Source organism: Ascaphus truei, chromosome 2 (assembly GCF_040206685.1).
Source record: "Ascaphus truei isolate aAscTru1 chromosome 2, aAscTru1.hap1, whole genome shotgun sequence".
NCBI classification, from domain to species: domain Eukaryota; kingdom Metazoa; phylum Chordata; class Amphibia; order Anura; family Ascaphidae; genus Ascaphus; species Ascaphus truei.
Window position 1 is genome coordinate 422,138,162 of NC_134484.1, and position 16,062 is coordinate 422,154,223.

At 40.9% G+C, this 16,062-nt stretch overlaps 1 protein-coding gene across 1 annotated transcript in view; it reads left to right on the forward strand.

Annotated features, from left to right (window-relative positions):
* Positions 1 to 7,539, forward strand: part of LOC142487781 (phthioceranic/hydroxyphthioceranic acid synthase-like) — a 43,514-nt gene extending 35,975 nt beyond the window's left edge. Inside the window, exon 6 of the mRNA XM_075587653.1 lies at positions 2,299 to 7,539. Coding sequence (XP_075443768.1) covers positions 2,299 to 7,413 — 5,115 coding nt within the window. The 3' untranslated portion in view covers positions 7,414 to 7,539. The remainder of the gene's footprint in view (positions 1 to 2,298) is intronic.
* Positions 7,540 to 16,062: the final 8,523 nt, after the last annotated feature.

A 16,062-nucleotide genomic window follows, 5' to 3' on the forward strand; every position in this document is an offset into this window, starting at 1 on the left:
CCAACGAGATGGACAATAAGGATTGGGGGGAAAGGTGGGAGAGAGCCCGGGACTGCTATGCAGGAGATAAGTTCACTTACCGGGTTGGCTCGTTATACAGAAATGGGTGGCGGAGACTTTGGTATGCCAACCCCCGTAGGGCCGTGTGACTGTCTGTGTTCTGGGTCCGGGAAGGCAGATGGGTGATGGAGGAGCTGGGGTCGGGCTTCAAGGAGGGAGGCGAGAGGGTAGAGTGGATGCCATGCCGGGCTCTGATGCAGCGGCCCTGGACTCCCTACCGATATCGGGATACCCACCATGACCTTTATAAGGGATAAAGTACAGGCTAGAGTTACCAAAACTTAGAATTGGGCTAATACATGGGAACGAAAGGCATTCATACATTTAAGCCTCCCGCACAGGAATGTACATGATCATTTAAGAGAAGGGGGATAGGAGACTCAATACATATGCTCCAAGATCACAAACCACAAGCCATTAGGAGTTCAGGAAGGGGTAGTTTTGAACCACTTAGAAACTTTTAAACAGCTAGATATTCTACCAGATGCTGTGATCATATGGGTTACTTGCAAATCACTGGGAGATCCTCCCATAATCTAAATAAAGCAATAAGTCCTACAATGCCAAATTAAGCTAACCGGGGAGCTTAAAAGGAGTCTAAATTATGAATACCTGATTGGGTTTAGATAGCCTAGGGAGGCTCGTGAGGGGATACCCCCATAATAGAGGACCCCTGGAAGGCTACACAGAAGCTGTAAAGAGCTGATGTCATACACACCAGACAGTGACTACCATATACTATAACTAGTAGCTCAAGGGAGGATCAGGGAACCCGAATTCATATGGAATAGACAATAGACTCTAGGACTGAAGTAAGTTATTAAATTTGTTGTTGTTGTTTATTTTGTTCTAATATTATAAGCCGAATTAGATAGTATTGATATGTATATAGTGATTGCCGGTGACGGGAACACAGCGGCTGTTTACTTTCACCTCGAAGTGAGTGTCGTGGATGTTTCCTAGGCGCTCATGCAAGCCCCTCGGGCCAGGGATATCCATGTTCATCCGGGTCACTGGTCACCCCTTTTGGGTGTTCCGGATTACAGTCGCACCCCAAGGGCAAGAGAACCAGTCGCGTCACAGATCATATCTGATTCTACAAATGTGTTCCTTATACCCCACCCTTCCTCGCTCCCAGCCCCATTTACCCTCCCAAGGTTGGGTCCATCCTACAGTACAACAGCGACGAGGTGCGAGATCGAGCATTATGGAAACAAAATGAAATTCCGTCAATTCCCAAGATTCGGAACAGAATTTGATTTGGGTGCTAGATGGAAAAATTGACAAGTCTTATCAATGACACTGAATTAAATTTCCTAAAAGTCTGGACGCCATGGCTGGCACAGACAGACATCCCAGGGGTAGAGCGTTCCACAGTTTTACTTTGATAGTTGCAGATGCGTTCTCGTTTGGTCTCGGTGCCGGTCCCATGACTCTTAGGGGCCAAGAGACCCCTGTGTATACAAGAGAACAAAAGTCCCATAGAGATAAGAGACTTAATAACCACACATACTGTATCCTAGCTCACCCAGAAACATCTCAAAATTCGGAGACCTTAGACAAAGAAGCGGACCCACCTCCACCCCCAATCCACCCTCCCCTCCACCCCCAACCCACCCTCCCCACCACCCCCATCCCACCCTCACCTCCACCAACATCCCACCCTCCCCTCCACCCCCATCCTACCCTCCCCTCCACCCCCATCCCACCCTCCCCCTCCTTTTTTTATTATTATTTTTTTTTTATTCAATTTACTTTTGAAATGGATGTTAAACATGTTTCACTTTGGTGTTTATAAGAAACAATGAATGTATGCTTTTCTTTGTACTGCTCTAAAATTAATAAAACTCAAGTTATTAAAAAAAATGGGCTGATTTTACATAATTTATGAACTTGCACAAACATTTAGCATATCTAAGACCTCAGGTCTGATGAAAGGTCCATATGGGACCTGAAACATTGTTAGTCCTCTGTTCTTGGCTGTCACATTAAATGGAGAACTTCATGATGAACTTCTGAGTAGTGCTCTACTCAGTACTGTATATCCCTGTCTTTGAGGAGACCTGCACTATGAAGAAATTGTTTATCTGTGTTGTGTTGGCTGCACAAACAGGTTTCTCCTCGCCTGAAGCTGTTTCCCCGCACTTCTGAATTGTATTATAGAATTATATATACATACATAAATATAGAATGTGTGCTTTAATTTTTATGTATTTCTGTCTTTTTCTTTATACATAGGCAAAAGAAGACTTCAACAAAATCTGGGGTGTGATACTTATCAGTGCCATAAATCAGGATGGCAGATCAGTGACACCGATCACCAAACCCTCTCAAAAGCAACAAGAGTACCTGCTGCAAAGTATTTATTCATCCCATATAGATCCATCTGCTGTGCAGTATGTTGAAGCACATGGCACTGGAACACCTGTTAGAGATCCAATAGAGGCAGCCAGCATAGGAAGCATTATAGGAAAAAACAGGTCACACCCTTTAAAGCTTGGCTCAGTTAAAGGTAATATTGGTCATACAGAATCAGCAGCTGGAATTGCTGGTTTAATTAAAATTCTCTTAATGATGCACCATGAAATGATTATTCCATCTTTACATTATTCTCAAGAAATAAGTAGGATAGACCCAGAAAAAAATAATATTGCTATCCCAACTGCTTCTGAAAAATGGGAAGACCCTGGAGAATTGGGCAGAATAGCAGGTGTTAATAGCTTTGGTTTTGGAGGGACAAATGTTCATGTTGTGATTAGGCAGCATAAACAAAAAGACTCTCCATGTTATTCAAAAAGACCCATTGAAATATTTATTCTATCTGCAGCTTCAAGTAAATCCCTTACACTTACTATTGAAGATACAAAGCAGGAGATAAGTAAAATGAAATCTTTATCTCTTCAGAGCTTGGCCTACACGTCTGCTTGTAGAAGAAGTCACATTAACTACAAATACAGAGCGGCATTTGTCACAACTTCCTTACCACATTTACAGCAACAACTTGCATTAGCAAACACTGATATATCTCCAGCCAAAGTGATTCCACAGATCGTGTTTGTGTTCTGTGGTAATGGTGTCAATTACAAAGGCATGTGCAAGATGTTACTGAGATCTGAACCTGTGTTTAGAAAGAAATGCAACGAGATAGATGAAATGCTTCAGGCATATACACCTCTTTCCGTGATAGATTTATTAGAAAAGGAGTTTGATGATTTCTCAAGACCAGACATCGCACAGCCACTGCTCTTTACCATCCAGGTTTCATTAGTGGCTCTTCTGAGATACTGGGGAGTCAAACCAGACTCTATTGTTGGACACTCTGTTGGAGAAGTTGCTGCAGCACATTGCGCGGGACTCCTTTCACTGCAGGATGCTGTTAAAGTCATTTATTACCGGAGCACACTACAATCCAAAGTCACTGGAGGCAAAATGCTGGTAATCAGCAATGTACCTGTGACTGATATATCAAATGTTATTGAGTCTTACTCTGGACGAATTTGCATTGCTGCATATAACAGTCCTACCTCATGCACTATTTCTGGTGATGCACATTCAGTGGAACATCTTCATGAACAATTAGAGCAACAGTTCAGTAACAATAATATATTTCTTCATAGATTAGATGTTTTAGCTGCTTACCACAGTCACCTGATGGATCCAATATTAGAGGAAATAATCAAAAGTCTTCCCATCATAAAAGGACAAAAGTTAAACATTGAACTTGTTTCAACAGTGACTGGCAAGACGGCAGATGAGGAGGATTTCACAACGGGAAAATACTGGGCCAGGAATATTCGGGAACCTGTTGTCTTTGAACAAGCTTTAAGAACTTCAGCTAAAGAAAAGAAAAATACATTGTTTGTTGAAATTGGGCCAAGGAGAGCATTACAAAAACATATAACAGACATTTTAGGACCAACACCAGTAGTTTTACCTGCTGTGCAACCGAACCAAGAGTATAATTCAATTCTTGCTATCCTGGAAACACTTTTTGTACAAGGATACAACCTGAATTGGTGTAATGTTTTTGAAGACTATAAGTCTATCCCCACTACTATTCCCAGATATCAGTTTGATCAAAGAAAGTACCAGATACAGTTTGGAAAACTTCATCAAGAAGCCCAAAGAGTAGTACCCTCTAACCATCCTCTGATACACAATGTCAGTAAAGACTTCACAGAATTCAGCTGCACTATCTCAGAGGCAGTGACACCTTATGTCTATGAACACAGGAACAATGGCGTTTTTTTAGTGTCTGGTTCTTTCTTTGTAGAGCTTGGTCTGGCAGCTACAATTAACAGCTTAAAACCTAAAGTGCCTTTAAATTCCCTTGAAATCAGCATCCAGTTCTTCAGCCCATGTGTTGTCAGCCAAAGTCCATATGATCTAAAGATTAAGCTGAGACCAGAAAATACAGTGACACATTTTGAAATATCGGAATCCAAGACAGCTTATGCTGGAGGGAAAATTAATGTGAAGAGACTAAATCCAGAGGTGGAAGAAGAGAGAGTAATTTCCCTCCCAATTATTTTTCGAAGATGCAAATCAATTTTTAAGATTGATGACATCTACAAACAATTGTCTGATTTTGGATTTGAGTATGGGTTAGTTTACAAACAGCTAACTAGTGTATTTTATGGAGCGGACTTAAAAGAAGTTATTGCGAACATCAAGATTAATAAGCACATTTTGGAACAACTTCATGAGTATTGCATTCACCCTGTTGTGTTGGATTGTTTTCTACAACTCACAGCAATTATGGCCACGTTGACTCACAAGCCTAAAGCTGGATTTCCTTTAAGAGTAGGGAGCCTGTTGGTTCTGCAACCTTTACAAGAAGAAATGGTAGTATACCTGAAAACATGCAAAGATACTCATAATTACATTGAGGTATGTGGATATTTTTCTGATAAAAATGGTTCTGTTTTAGTACAACTCAAGAATGTTGGAATCAAATTATGGAGAAACGATGACAGCGAAGTTAGAGATTTACTCTTTGAAAATAAGTGGGAGAAGACATCCAAAATAGAAATGGATATTTCAAAGAGAGCCCCAAAAGCCCTAGTGTTTGCTGATAGCCTTGGAGTAGCTCAGCAGCTTCTGCAACATTTACATGAAGATTCGGCATATATTATAAATAGAGACTGGGAGAAAGATATGGCAACTCAAGGTACAATGCTATCGGTACCTGATAACATTTCCTGCAACTATGAGGACGTTTTGTTTATGTGGGGAATTCACAAGTTTTCTGAAGATGGCCTGGACAACCTGACACATTCTCTCGCAATGTTTTGTGAGGCATATCGTCAGCTAATTCTAGATGTAAAAGCGCAAAAGTCTAAGGCTTCCATTAGAACAATCACCTACAGAACAACAGAGAAAACAGTAGATCACATCAACCCTGGATTTGCATTAATTGGTATGACTAGATCATGTGCGGCTGAAGTAACTGACATTAAGTTTCAACTCATTGACATTAGCTCTTCAAATATAGAGGATATTAAAGCTCTAGCACAAGTTATTATTAATTATAAACCTAACGATTACCCAGAGGTCTGGATAAATGAGGGTAAAATCCACACAAGTCAAATTACACAGACAAAACTTGAAGTTGCAGACAGCAAACATCAATTGATGATCCCCCTGCAAAAGTCTAAGTGGGTCACCTTATATACTGCTGATCCATATAAAGTAACTGATATTTCTGCAGAAATAATTGATTCCAGGGTGAGTGAGCTTCGAATGCACAATGTTGAGGTACAAATAGAGGAAATCTGCACCCATACAGATGATTACTTCCCTGTTAGTGTTTCAAGCTCCCAGTTTGGGAATACTTTGTACTGGAACAATTTAGCTATGGATAAACATAAGCTCATCGCTCTGGATTTCACCGGTACTGTGACTGCAGTAGGAAAGGGTGTTAGAAAACTTAAAGTGGGTGATCATGTTGCCGCATGCTATCCAACTGTCGCATCATCCAGAGTGGCTCTTCCAGAGACAGTTTGCTACAAGACCAGGTGTGTCCCATGCCTTAGATACGCTCCTTGCATTTCACCATTTGTTATAGCATGGGATATTTTTCATCACAAACTGCAGAAAGCTAGACATAAACCCCTGTTGGCCATTATAACTTCTGAAGCCAAATCAATTTTGTGCAAAGTACTGACTTTGACAGCAAAAGAAAGTGGCTGGCAAACAACGGTTTTGGAGACTACATTAGATGCAAGAGTACATCATTGTAATGCTATGATAATTTTTCCTAACTTAAGCAGCATTTCAAAGGCAGATCTGTCTCATCTACCGCTCCTCAAAGACTTAGTGATTGTGTCTAACAGAAAACAACCTGATGATTTACAAAATCAAATGAACAGTTGCCATGACAATATACTTGTTCATTTCCTCAATCTTGCTAACATTTTTCAAAAGGCATATTTAAAACAGTTTACAAAAACAATTTATGTCTGGCTGAAATCCATGCGGGCAGACAAGGTAGCAAGTCTATCAAAACACATTTTTACACAAACGGGTAGCACTAACTGTTCAAGTGCTTTAGTGTCCAGCTATTTCACATGCCAATCTGTTCCAGTTGTTGTGCTGGACAACATTAAGGTGCCAAGCTTGTCGGTGTCTCCTAAAGAGCAAACACTTTTTAGACATGATGCTGTTTACATCGTTACTGGAGGTCTCACTGGTCTGGGTTTTGAAACAGTAAAGTTTATTGCACAGCATGGTGGGGGACACATTGTGATTCTTTCCAGGAGAAAACCATCCACCGAAATGCAACAGCAAATGAAAATGGTAGAGAATGACAACAAAAGGACCAGAGTAGTTGCAGTACAGTGTGATGTGGTTGTTTACTGTAATGTCATGGAGGCCATTAATTCTATTGAAAAATCTTTCCCAAAGATTCCGATAAAGGGTGTTTTTCACAGTGCTGTCATTTTACATGATGCATTTCTGGAGAAGCTAAATATGTCCTTGTTTGAGAAAGTCCTGAGTCCTAAAGTGGCAGGGACAGTTAATCTTCACCGTGCTACAAGTCAGAAAGAACTTGATTTTTTCGTATGCTATTCATCCATTGCTTCATTTCTTGGAAACACGGGACAAGCAAATTATGCTGCTGCCAATTCATTTTTGGACACCTTTTGTCACTACAGGAGAAATGTAGGGCTTGCTGGGCAATCCATTAATTGGGGTGCCCTTAACCTTGGATTATTGAAGAACAAAGAAACAATTCAAACTTTCTTAGAAAAAAAAGGAATAATTCTTCTGGATTCATCAGAGGTACATGACTACCTGAAAAAAAGCCTAATGCTGAACAATCCTCAGCAAGCTGTAATGAAATTTGATTAAAAAAAGTTTAACAACGTAGTTATTTCTCTTATTCCAATGATGAGAAAACGACTGTATCAACTTGTTACAGAAGAATGTGGCAAAACGTTAGAGAAATCCTTTGAATTGTCCCCTGAATTTAAAGCTGATGACTACATTATCTCATTGGTGAGTGAACTCTTCAATATTAGTAACAGTGACATTTCAATGGAGAACACTTTTGTATCTCTGGGTATTGATTCGATGTTGGGTATGACCCTACAAGATCGCATTTTTCATGAAACACAGGTAAACGTGCCCTTTGTTAAACTTCTTGATCCTAACACAACTCTGCTTGGTTTTCTATCATTCTTTAAAGAAAACTATACCGGTCATCTGACATCTGGGAAAAAATCACATAAAACCAACGATGACATGGAGACTAGACTGTAAAAATTGCCTAATGCTACATTTTGGTAGAAATATTGTAAATGGAAACTACTGTAAGCATAACCGTTCGAAACATTCATTGTGATCACTTAGTATTTGAAAAAAATGGTGGCAATCGGCTAGTGCGAAAAAAATATTCAGTTAATTCCTATAAGCGTCAAGTTATTGAAGGTCAGTTTCAGACTGTTTTTAAACACTGACAAGACTGTAACAATGATGTTTGGGACCAAGACTAAATTTTTAAAGCTTCCAGCGACTGAGCTCCAGATTAGAACCAACACTAACACCACCCTAGCTCCTGTTACTAGCTTTAAATACCTGGGCATATGGTTTGATTCCAACTTAACATTCGGGATGCACATTGATACCCTGACAACCAAGACCTACGCCAAACTAGGGGTACTTTACAGGAACAAATCCTGCCTAAATCACCTGGTCAGAAAACGTATCGCACAGCAGATGCTAATGCCAATTATTGACTATGGAGACATAGTATATGGCTCGGCACCTCAAACCCACCTTAGCAAACTTGACACCCTCTACAATTCAATTTGTCGTTTTGTTCTCCAATGCAACTATAACACATATCACTGCGAAATGCTCAAAGAACTAGATTGGTCATCACTCGAGTCTAGGCGCAAACTTCACCTTTCCTGTCTTGCCTTCAAATTCTTTATGGGCAAGCTACCCAGCTACCTGAACAAGCTCCTCACCCCTACCACATGCAGCACATATCACCTGAGGTCAGACTCCAAAAGACTGTTCATGGTCCCAGGACTCAACAAAGTATCCGTCCGCTCCTCCTTCTCTTACCGTGCACCCCAAAACTGGAACAACCTACCAGAGACTCTTACATCCACCACCGGTCTAAGTTCTTTCAAATCTAAGGCTGTCACACATTTTAATCTGGTCTGTAACTGTTTCATACGCCCATAATATAAATTATCTGTAACTGTGCATGCAATGTCTTGTATATAATGTATACTGTACCCTGCTCATTATGTAAATGTATTTGTAAACATGTATTATTTGTCTTAACTCTGTGCCCAGGACGTACTTGAAAACGAGAGGTAACTCTCAATGTATTACTTCCTGGTAAAATATTTTATAAATAAATAAATAAATTGCTATAGTATTTTATATATAGAGTCTGCATTTCTATTCAATATAGTTGATGTATGTATTCATAAAGACATTCTTTATAGTTCTATTGTTACTGTAGGATTTTCTTTTTTAATTGTAAGAATAGGATAATTATTTCTTGTTGTTTTTGAAATTACAGAAATTATTTGTGTGCAACTCCATGCTTACGTTTTATTACAATTAGAAAATGACTGAAAACACTTCCTTAGTAATACTTTGTAGAGCTTTATACAACGATTTCAGCTGTTCACCAAAACAAAATAAATATTGAAATAATGAAAATGAGCAATTGTTGTTGTTGTGTTAAGACTATTGAAATTACCTTCAATTGTTATTTGTGTCTGTACAAGAAATTATTTGATACTAATTAAATGCAGTCAAAATATATACATATAGATTAATATCCCCCTTGTTGGGGAATGTTATGGAAACCCGGCTGTCATTCCCTAGCAGCAGGGAGAAATTGATGTATGTACCGGTATATCTTTATTTATATAGCCCCTACAACTGTACGTAGCTCTTTACAAAAGAGACAACACAAGGAATTATAGTACAATAAGTTCAACAACTTACAATAAGTTCAACAAATATGACTAGACAATAGGAAAAAGTCTATAATAGGAAAAATCCTACAATAGGGAATAGACTAAATTTATTTAGTCTATTCCCTCCTCACCAATTATGGTCCACTTGATCCATACCAGAGAAAATCAAACCCTCAGGCTTCTGATAATGTTTCATTTTAAAATGATTTGAAACACTATGGGACTCTAAACCTTTCTTTATGTTCCTCACATGTTCTTGAATCCCAACTTTCAGCATTCTACATGTCCTCCCAATATACTGCTGTCCACATGGCCACTCCAGCATATACTGTACACTACAAATTTCCTCGTAGAAAAAAGTGATCTTAGTGCGCTAAGTGAAAAAGTATATGTATAAGTAAAAGATTATGAATGAGATATAATGTCACTGTTCTTAGGACTTACTAAAAGTGTTAAAAATAAATAAATAAACCTACAGTCAATATATTGTAACAAAATAAATCACAAATGAATACAAAAAAACTCAGTGCATAAAAAATATAATGTAAAAAAAAAAAATCGAAAATATACAAAAAGTGGCCAGTGTTACCAATTCTATCTTTAAATATTAAGTACAAACATGTAAGTATAAATACATTTTAAAACTATATATTTCAAACCCCTCTGGCTTGCACAGTCTTCCTCTATACGATATGCCCTGCAGCTGATCTCAGGTAGCTCATTATCTATATACAAAGATCTGAAAAAGAGAAAAGTGCTCTACGCGCTTCGTGGATCTGATCCACTTCATCAGGGTTATGCACTCTAACGGAAGTCTAATCCTTAAATAGCACTGCAAATAGTCTCATTGGTCAGGAATTTAAATGCATACAGTGCTCATATAGTTAACGATACTCAAAAAATCAGTAACCATGGCACTAAATCAAATATCTATAAAAATATATCATATTTGAATGTAACGTACGGGATACGGAACACAAATACTCTCAGGTAAATGCACAAAAAGGGGGAGGGGGTAAATAGTGTTCAACCCAGCAAAAAGCTTCAAAATATAGAAGGAGAAAAAGCCCAAATCCTCACACTCATGCTATGCATTAGAATAAGGTGATGAAGGTGATGAAGAGGTTAAACCTCTTGATGTGGTGACTGGAGCCTCAGTATTGCAGGTGTGGGATTGGGGTCAGAGATCCAGTGTAATATTAGACCTCAAATCCTCCGTTCATAGAAATAAGAGAAAAACAGATCATAGAACAGATATAGAAAAGGAGAAAAAGCAGAGCACTGCCAGAAAAATGAAAAAAGACTGGGGCAAAAAAATATTGAAGATTATTTATTGGGCATAATGGCCAAAAAAAAGACAGACACACAAGGTTAAAACTCTGACGCGTTTCCACGGCGGGAAACGCATCAGAGTTTTAACCTTGTGTGTCTGTCTTTTTTTTGGCCATTATGCCCAATAAATAATCTTCAATATTTTTTTGCCCCAGTCTTTTTTCATTTTTCTGGCAGTGCTCCGCTTTTTCTCCTTTTCTATTTTTGTTCCAGTGGTGTTGCAGCACGCCCCGGTACCAATCTTTGCAGATCAGCATCAGAGGATTTCCTCTAGGAGCTGCAGAGTGGATCCGGTTTTTGAACCTGTGTGCGGTCTACACCCCTACTCCTCACCTGTTTCAGGACGGACTACAGCTGACGGGGACGAACGGCTACAGCCCTGGATCGCTCACCGTTTCTCCTGCAGTGACCACCACCCCCCAGACTCCGTCGGATGTTACATCGCGGCATTACCATCGGGCACCCGGTAAGGCGGCGGGAGACTCTGCTTGCAGGTCTCTACTACCAACAGCCAGTCCTGTTACACCTGGGAGCCATTACCGCAGTCCCGAGTGAGGAGGTTGTTTCCATCTTATACGGGGGGCTGGTACCATCGGCTATGTCGGTGTATACCCCGACATTTCGCAGGTGAGGTGGGTGTTACACAGACCCACACACAACATCGGGTTCATCACGGGACACTCTATGCTTTATTTTTTATGCCGGTTTATGTGATTCCTTAAGCATACAGCACTTGCCATATTTGCAGCTTCCACGTGGGGATTTTCCCCATTTTTCTAATAGAACAGATATGCAATTTTCTTAAACAAAAGGTCAATGCACTCACAAAGGGCGCTCTGCACCCTGGGTCCAGGAACCAACACAGAGAGTGCACACCAGCCTTACTTCTGTCTCGCTTCCGGAAGCGTCGCTTTCAAAAGGAAATGGAGGAATCGTTTGGGGGTCCTGCAACTTGTGCTTTGCTTAATAGCCTAGTCCTGATCCTGCTACACTGCCCTACGCGTTTCGTTCCATGGAAACTTCCTCAGGATTCTAATTTGTGATTGCAGTGTGCATCTTTAAATAGTCCTTAATTGACTGATGTCACGCCGCAAACAGGTGCAAAATAGTGAGGTGCATACATAAGTCTCAATTGGATACAGACTAGGAAGGAACTGAATACACAGGAGTATACAATGCTACAATGACAAAGAAAAGTTAATTACGAATACAGACAAGCAGAAACCAATAAACAGATCTAATTACATATTGCAAATCTTTTGAGATGTGAATTCATACATATAGCATCAGGGGAAAAAAATAGTTTTTACAATTTAATAATACATGCATACCCTAGTGCTTAAAGTATATATCTGAAAATTTCAATATTATATAAATATGCAATCAAAAATGCAAATTCATGTTTAAAATCCAAACATAGGTTGGAACAAATGTATATTTTAACAAATACTCTGATACAATTTAAAAAAGGGGACAATAATGAAACATAAGAATATAAATAATCCAAGGGAGATTAATAATTTGGAGACTTCATTTGTATATTTAAATAACATTGTAACAGACGTGCTTGCCACAAACCGGGACCGGACTGCGGTGCTGAGGTGGGGATGTGAATACACCGACCTTAGACCACAAAGCCGGTTCTGGATTGCGCAGTTCGTAGTCAATCGGAGCCGGTTCAAGGTTGGAGAATGCAGGGTAATCCATGGACAAGCCGGGGTCAGAGTTGGAGACGTCAGAGTAGTCGATATCCAGACTGGAGTTCAGCAACTGGTAGGCTGGTGCGAAACACTTCAGTGTAGCAGCTGCACGAGGAGCGGGAGCGGCCCATGATTAAGGTCTCTGCAAGGGGTGAATGCAGCAGGTCTTAGGAACAAGGCAAGACTAGCACTGGGTTCCAGTGCTTCAGTACAGGAACCAGGAAGTAGACCTCTGCCTGGGGTGAATACAGCAGGTCTCAGGAACAAGGTAAGTCAAGCACTGGGGACCCAGCGCTTCAGTACAGGAACCAGGAAGCAGACCTCTGCCTGGGGTGACAGCAGCAGGTCTCGAGAACAAGGCAAGACTAGCACTGGGGATCCAGCACTTGAGTACAGGAACCAGAAAGCAGACCTCTGCCAGGGGTGAATGCAGCAGGTCTCAGGAACAAGGCAAGGCTAAGGCAAGAGTGTTTGTGGCAAACTCAGTTACAGTGGCGACACTGTTTATTCTAATATGGCTAGAGCCGCAAGCCGCGAGGTTTCCCGGCTTTTGCATTGTTTTCCCTCATCGCGTCATCGATGCGCGGTCACGCTTCATCCGAGGGAGCCCTGGGTTGCTCCTAATGTGGGGGATGGCGGTGGGGGGCTCCGGGGGACCCGGCGGACCCAGAGAGGGGAGGGGGATGCCTCGATCTGAGGACCGATCCTCCGAGGCTCCGGCGCGCGTGCGAGAACACTCGGCGCGCGCCCGGTATCTGTCGCGGCCGAGACCGGGCAAATGTTAGAATAAGCTCGGCCGCGACAGTACATCCAAGTGAATCTTGGTTTATGCTCAGCAATGAGGGAAAGGGAGAGCCCAGAATAAGAATGGCAGGGAGCCAATCCAAAGACAGGGGTGTGTGGGAAGTCCTCAAATTACAGAGCAGAGAAACAGAGCTGCAGTGATTGCACGCACAGGTGATAGTGCTTGCAAATCCAAGGGAAGGTCTGTCTGAGAGCTCACCAACTATGCAAGAGTGAGCTCCAGCCAAACCCAGGAACGGATTCCTTATAAACATAAATCCAGAGGCTATATAAAAATACATATACTGTAATATACAATTACAAAAATACAAATTGTATCAAAAGATTGATAAAAATACTTTGGTATATAAAAATCACTCAAACATGAATCACTCCGATATAAATTCACAATGGGGATGAAAGGGGAGAAAGGGACAACATAAATGTGGTACCTAGAACAGGGGCAAACTCAGGACATGATAAAAACCTTTATGTAAGGAAAGCATTAATATCAAAATCTATATTCAGTCCACGGATTGTAGAGTACACCGTCTGTGAATCCAAAAGGACCCCTGTTGTGATACGTGTATATCTATAACTCTATTACCCCCCCTCCCCACCAATTCTTTTTAAGCTTTTCAATCCTTATATATGTCGGCCTTGAGGGTCAGATCCGTGATCTTTTTAAAATGTAGAGAGACATTATGTGATTCTAGTCCTATTGATATATTTCTTATATGTTCTAGAATGTGTGTTCTAAGTGGGTGAATTGTGCGGCCACTTATTGTAAATCACATGGACACGTAGGTAGATAAGCCACGTGATCACTCCTGTAATTAATGAAACTTTTAATTTTCACATTTTCTTTTTGAGAGATGACTGAATCTGTCACCTCCTCTCACCTCCACTGTTAGGGCTGTTCTATGCTGCGTGTGTTTGCTACGCCGCGTGCGCGCGGCAATTTTAGTTGGCTGGGGTTAGTCAGCCTTTCTATAATGGTGCCGCAAGCGCACGGCAGTGACTGTGGAACCGGCTGACAGGGGGGAAGATTAAGAAAATAAAGAATTTGCGCCGCTCCCGCCGCTGAAATGTGTGTGTGTGTATGTGTGTGTGTATGTGTGTGTGTGTGTGTGTGTGTATGTGTGTGTGTGTGTGTGTATGTATGTACAATGTTAATAAACAATTTATTAAAGTATTTATTTATTTCAAAACGTATTTAACACATATATACACACATACACACACATTGACATACACATACATACAGTACCAGAGTTGTCGTCGTGTAGCTGGGTCAGGGTAGGTGAAGTCAGATTGGTCGAGGTTCGTGCCGTGGTCAAGGATTGGAGAGTTCAGTTTGTCGTTGTGCGGTGCTAGGGTCCAGGGGTAGAGACTGTAGACTTGTCGTATCTGTAGCCGAGGTCCAGGGGTCAGAGAAGGCAAGAGTCAGGGTGCAAGCTGAGGTCAATATACAGGGAGCAAGATAAGACAAAGGCAAGACAGCAAAAGATTGAGGTAAGCACAAGTCACAATAACAGAGTTTATACTCAGCCAGTTTGCAAGAGGGCTGGTTGAGCCTATAAAGAACAAACAGCCAATGGGGGAGCAGCAAGAGGCTGTGAGCAATAAGTAATCACAGGTATACTGTGTACTGATAGGCAGGGGTGGAGTGAGTAGCAGCTGTGGAATAGTTGAGTGAATTAACCCCTTGCTTGCCTGTGTCCGTGCGGTTTCTGTGCGCAGCTAGCGTGCACCATGCGTTATCCATGTCATCACGGGAGTGGAGCCTGGAGACGGTCCCTTCTGTGTTTCCCTTCCTAGGAGTGCGGCGCTTGCATTCAGGTTGCGGTTGACGCGCGTCACTCGTGATGTCCCGAGGTAAGTCACAGGGGCGGGACCTTAGGGCGATCCTGACACATATACACTACATATGTACTGTAGTCAAGCAATTTATAAATTGTTTAAATGCATATTTCTGACCGGTGACCTTGGAGACAAATTACTTTTTGTCTTTGTCTAAATATTCACAGGTGAATTGAAGGGAAGAAAAATCAAGCGCAAATACAGTTTGTTAAACCCAGTGAACACACTAGTGAACGAATAATAAATTTATACAACTGGAAATAATGCTCCTCCAGAAGAGGACTCTTCTAATTTTCTGTTTCTTGCATATTTACAGGTGATACATTTTCCACAGCAATAACATCCATCAGGTTTTTCTTCCAGCCAATTGTTAGTATGTTGGCATTTGCTGTGCAGTGTCTTTAATCAAACTTGGTGCATATGTAATGGAGGAAAGGGAGGATTTAAGAATGATGCCTGGCATCTATCTTGTGGTATTAGGATTATGTTGGAGTCAACTACTGCAAGTTAGAAATTCAGTAAAGGTGAATAGTTAGAAAGGAGGAAAATGATACGTTTTTGACATGTTAAGTTTAAGATAGTGATTGGACATCCACGAGGAGATACTGTAGCAGAAAGACTGTAACACGAGACTGGAGAGAAGGGGAGAGGTCAAGAGTGGAGAGGTAGATTTGAGTATCATCAGCGTACAGGTGGTAGTGAAAACCAAATTACTACAGTACTGTATATTAGTTTGTCAAGGGAAGAGGTCTAAATGGAGAAGAGTTGAGATTCTAGAACAGAATCCTGGGGATACATTTTAACTTTCAAATAGTTATTGAGGTCTTACACCATAAGGGCAGTAGTGGGTACTGGTGCAGTTGGGCAATGGAGAG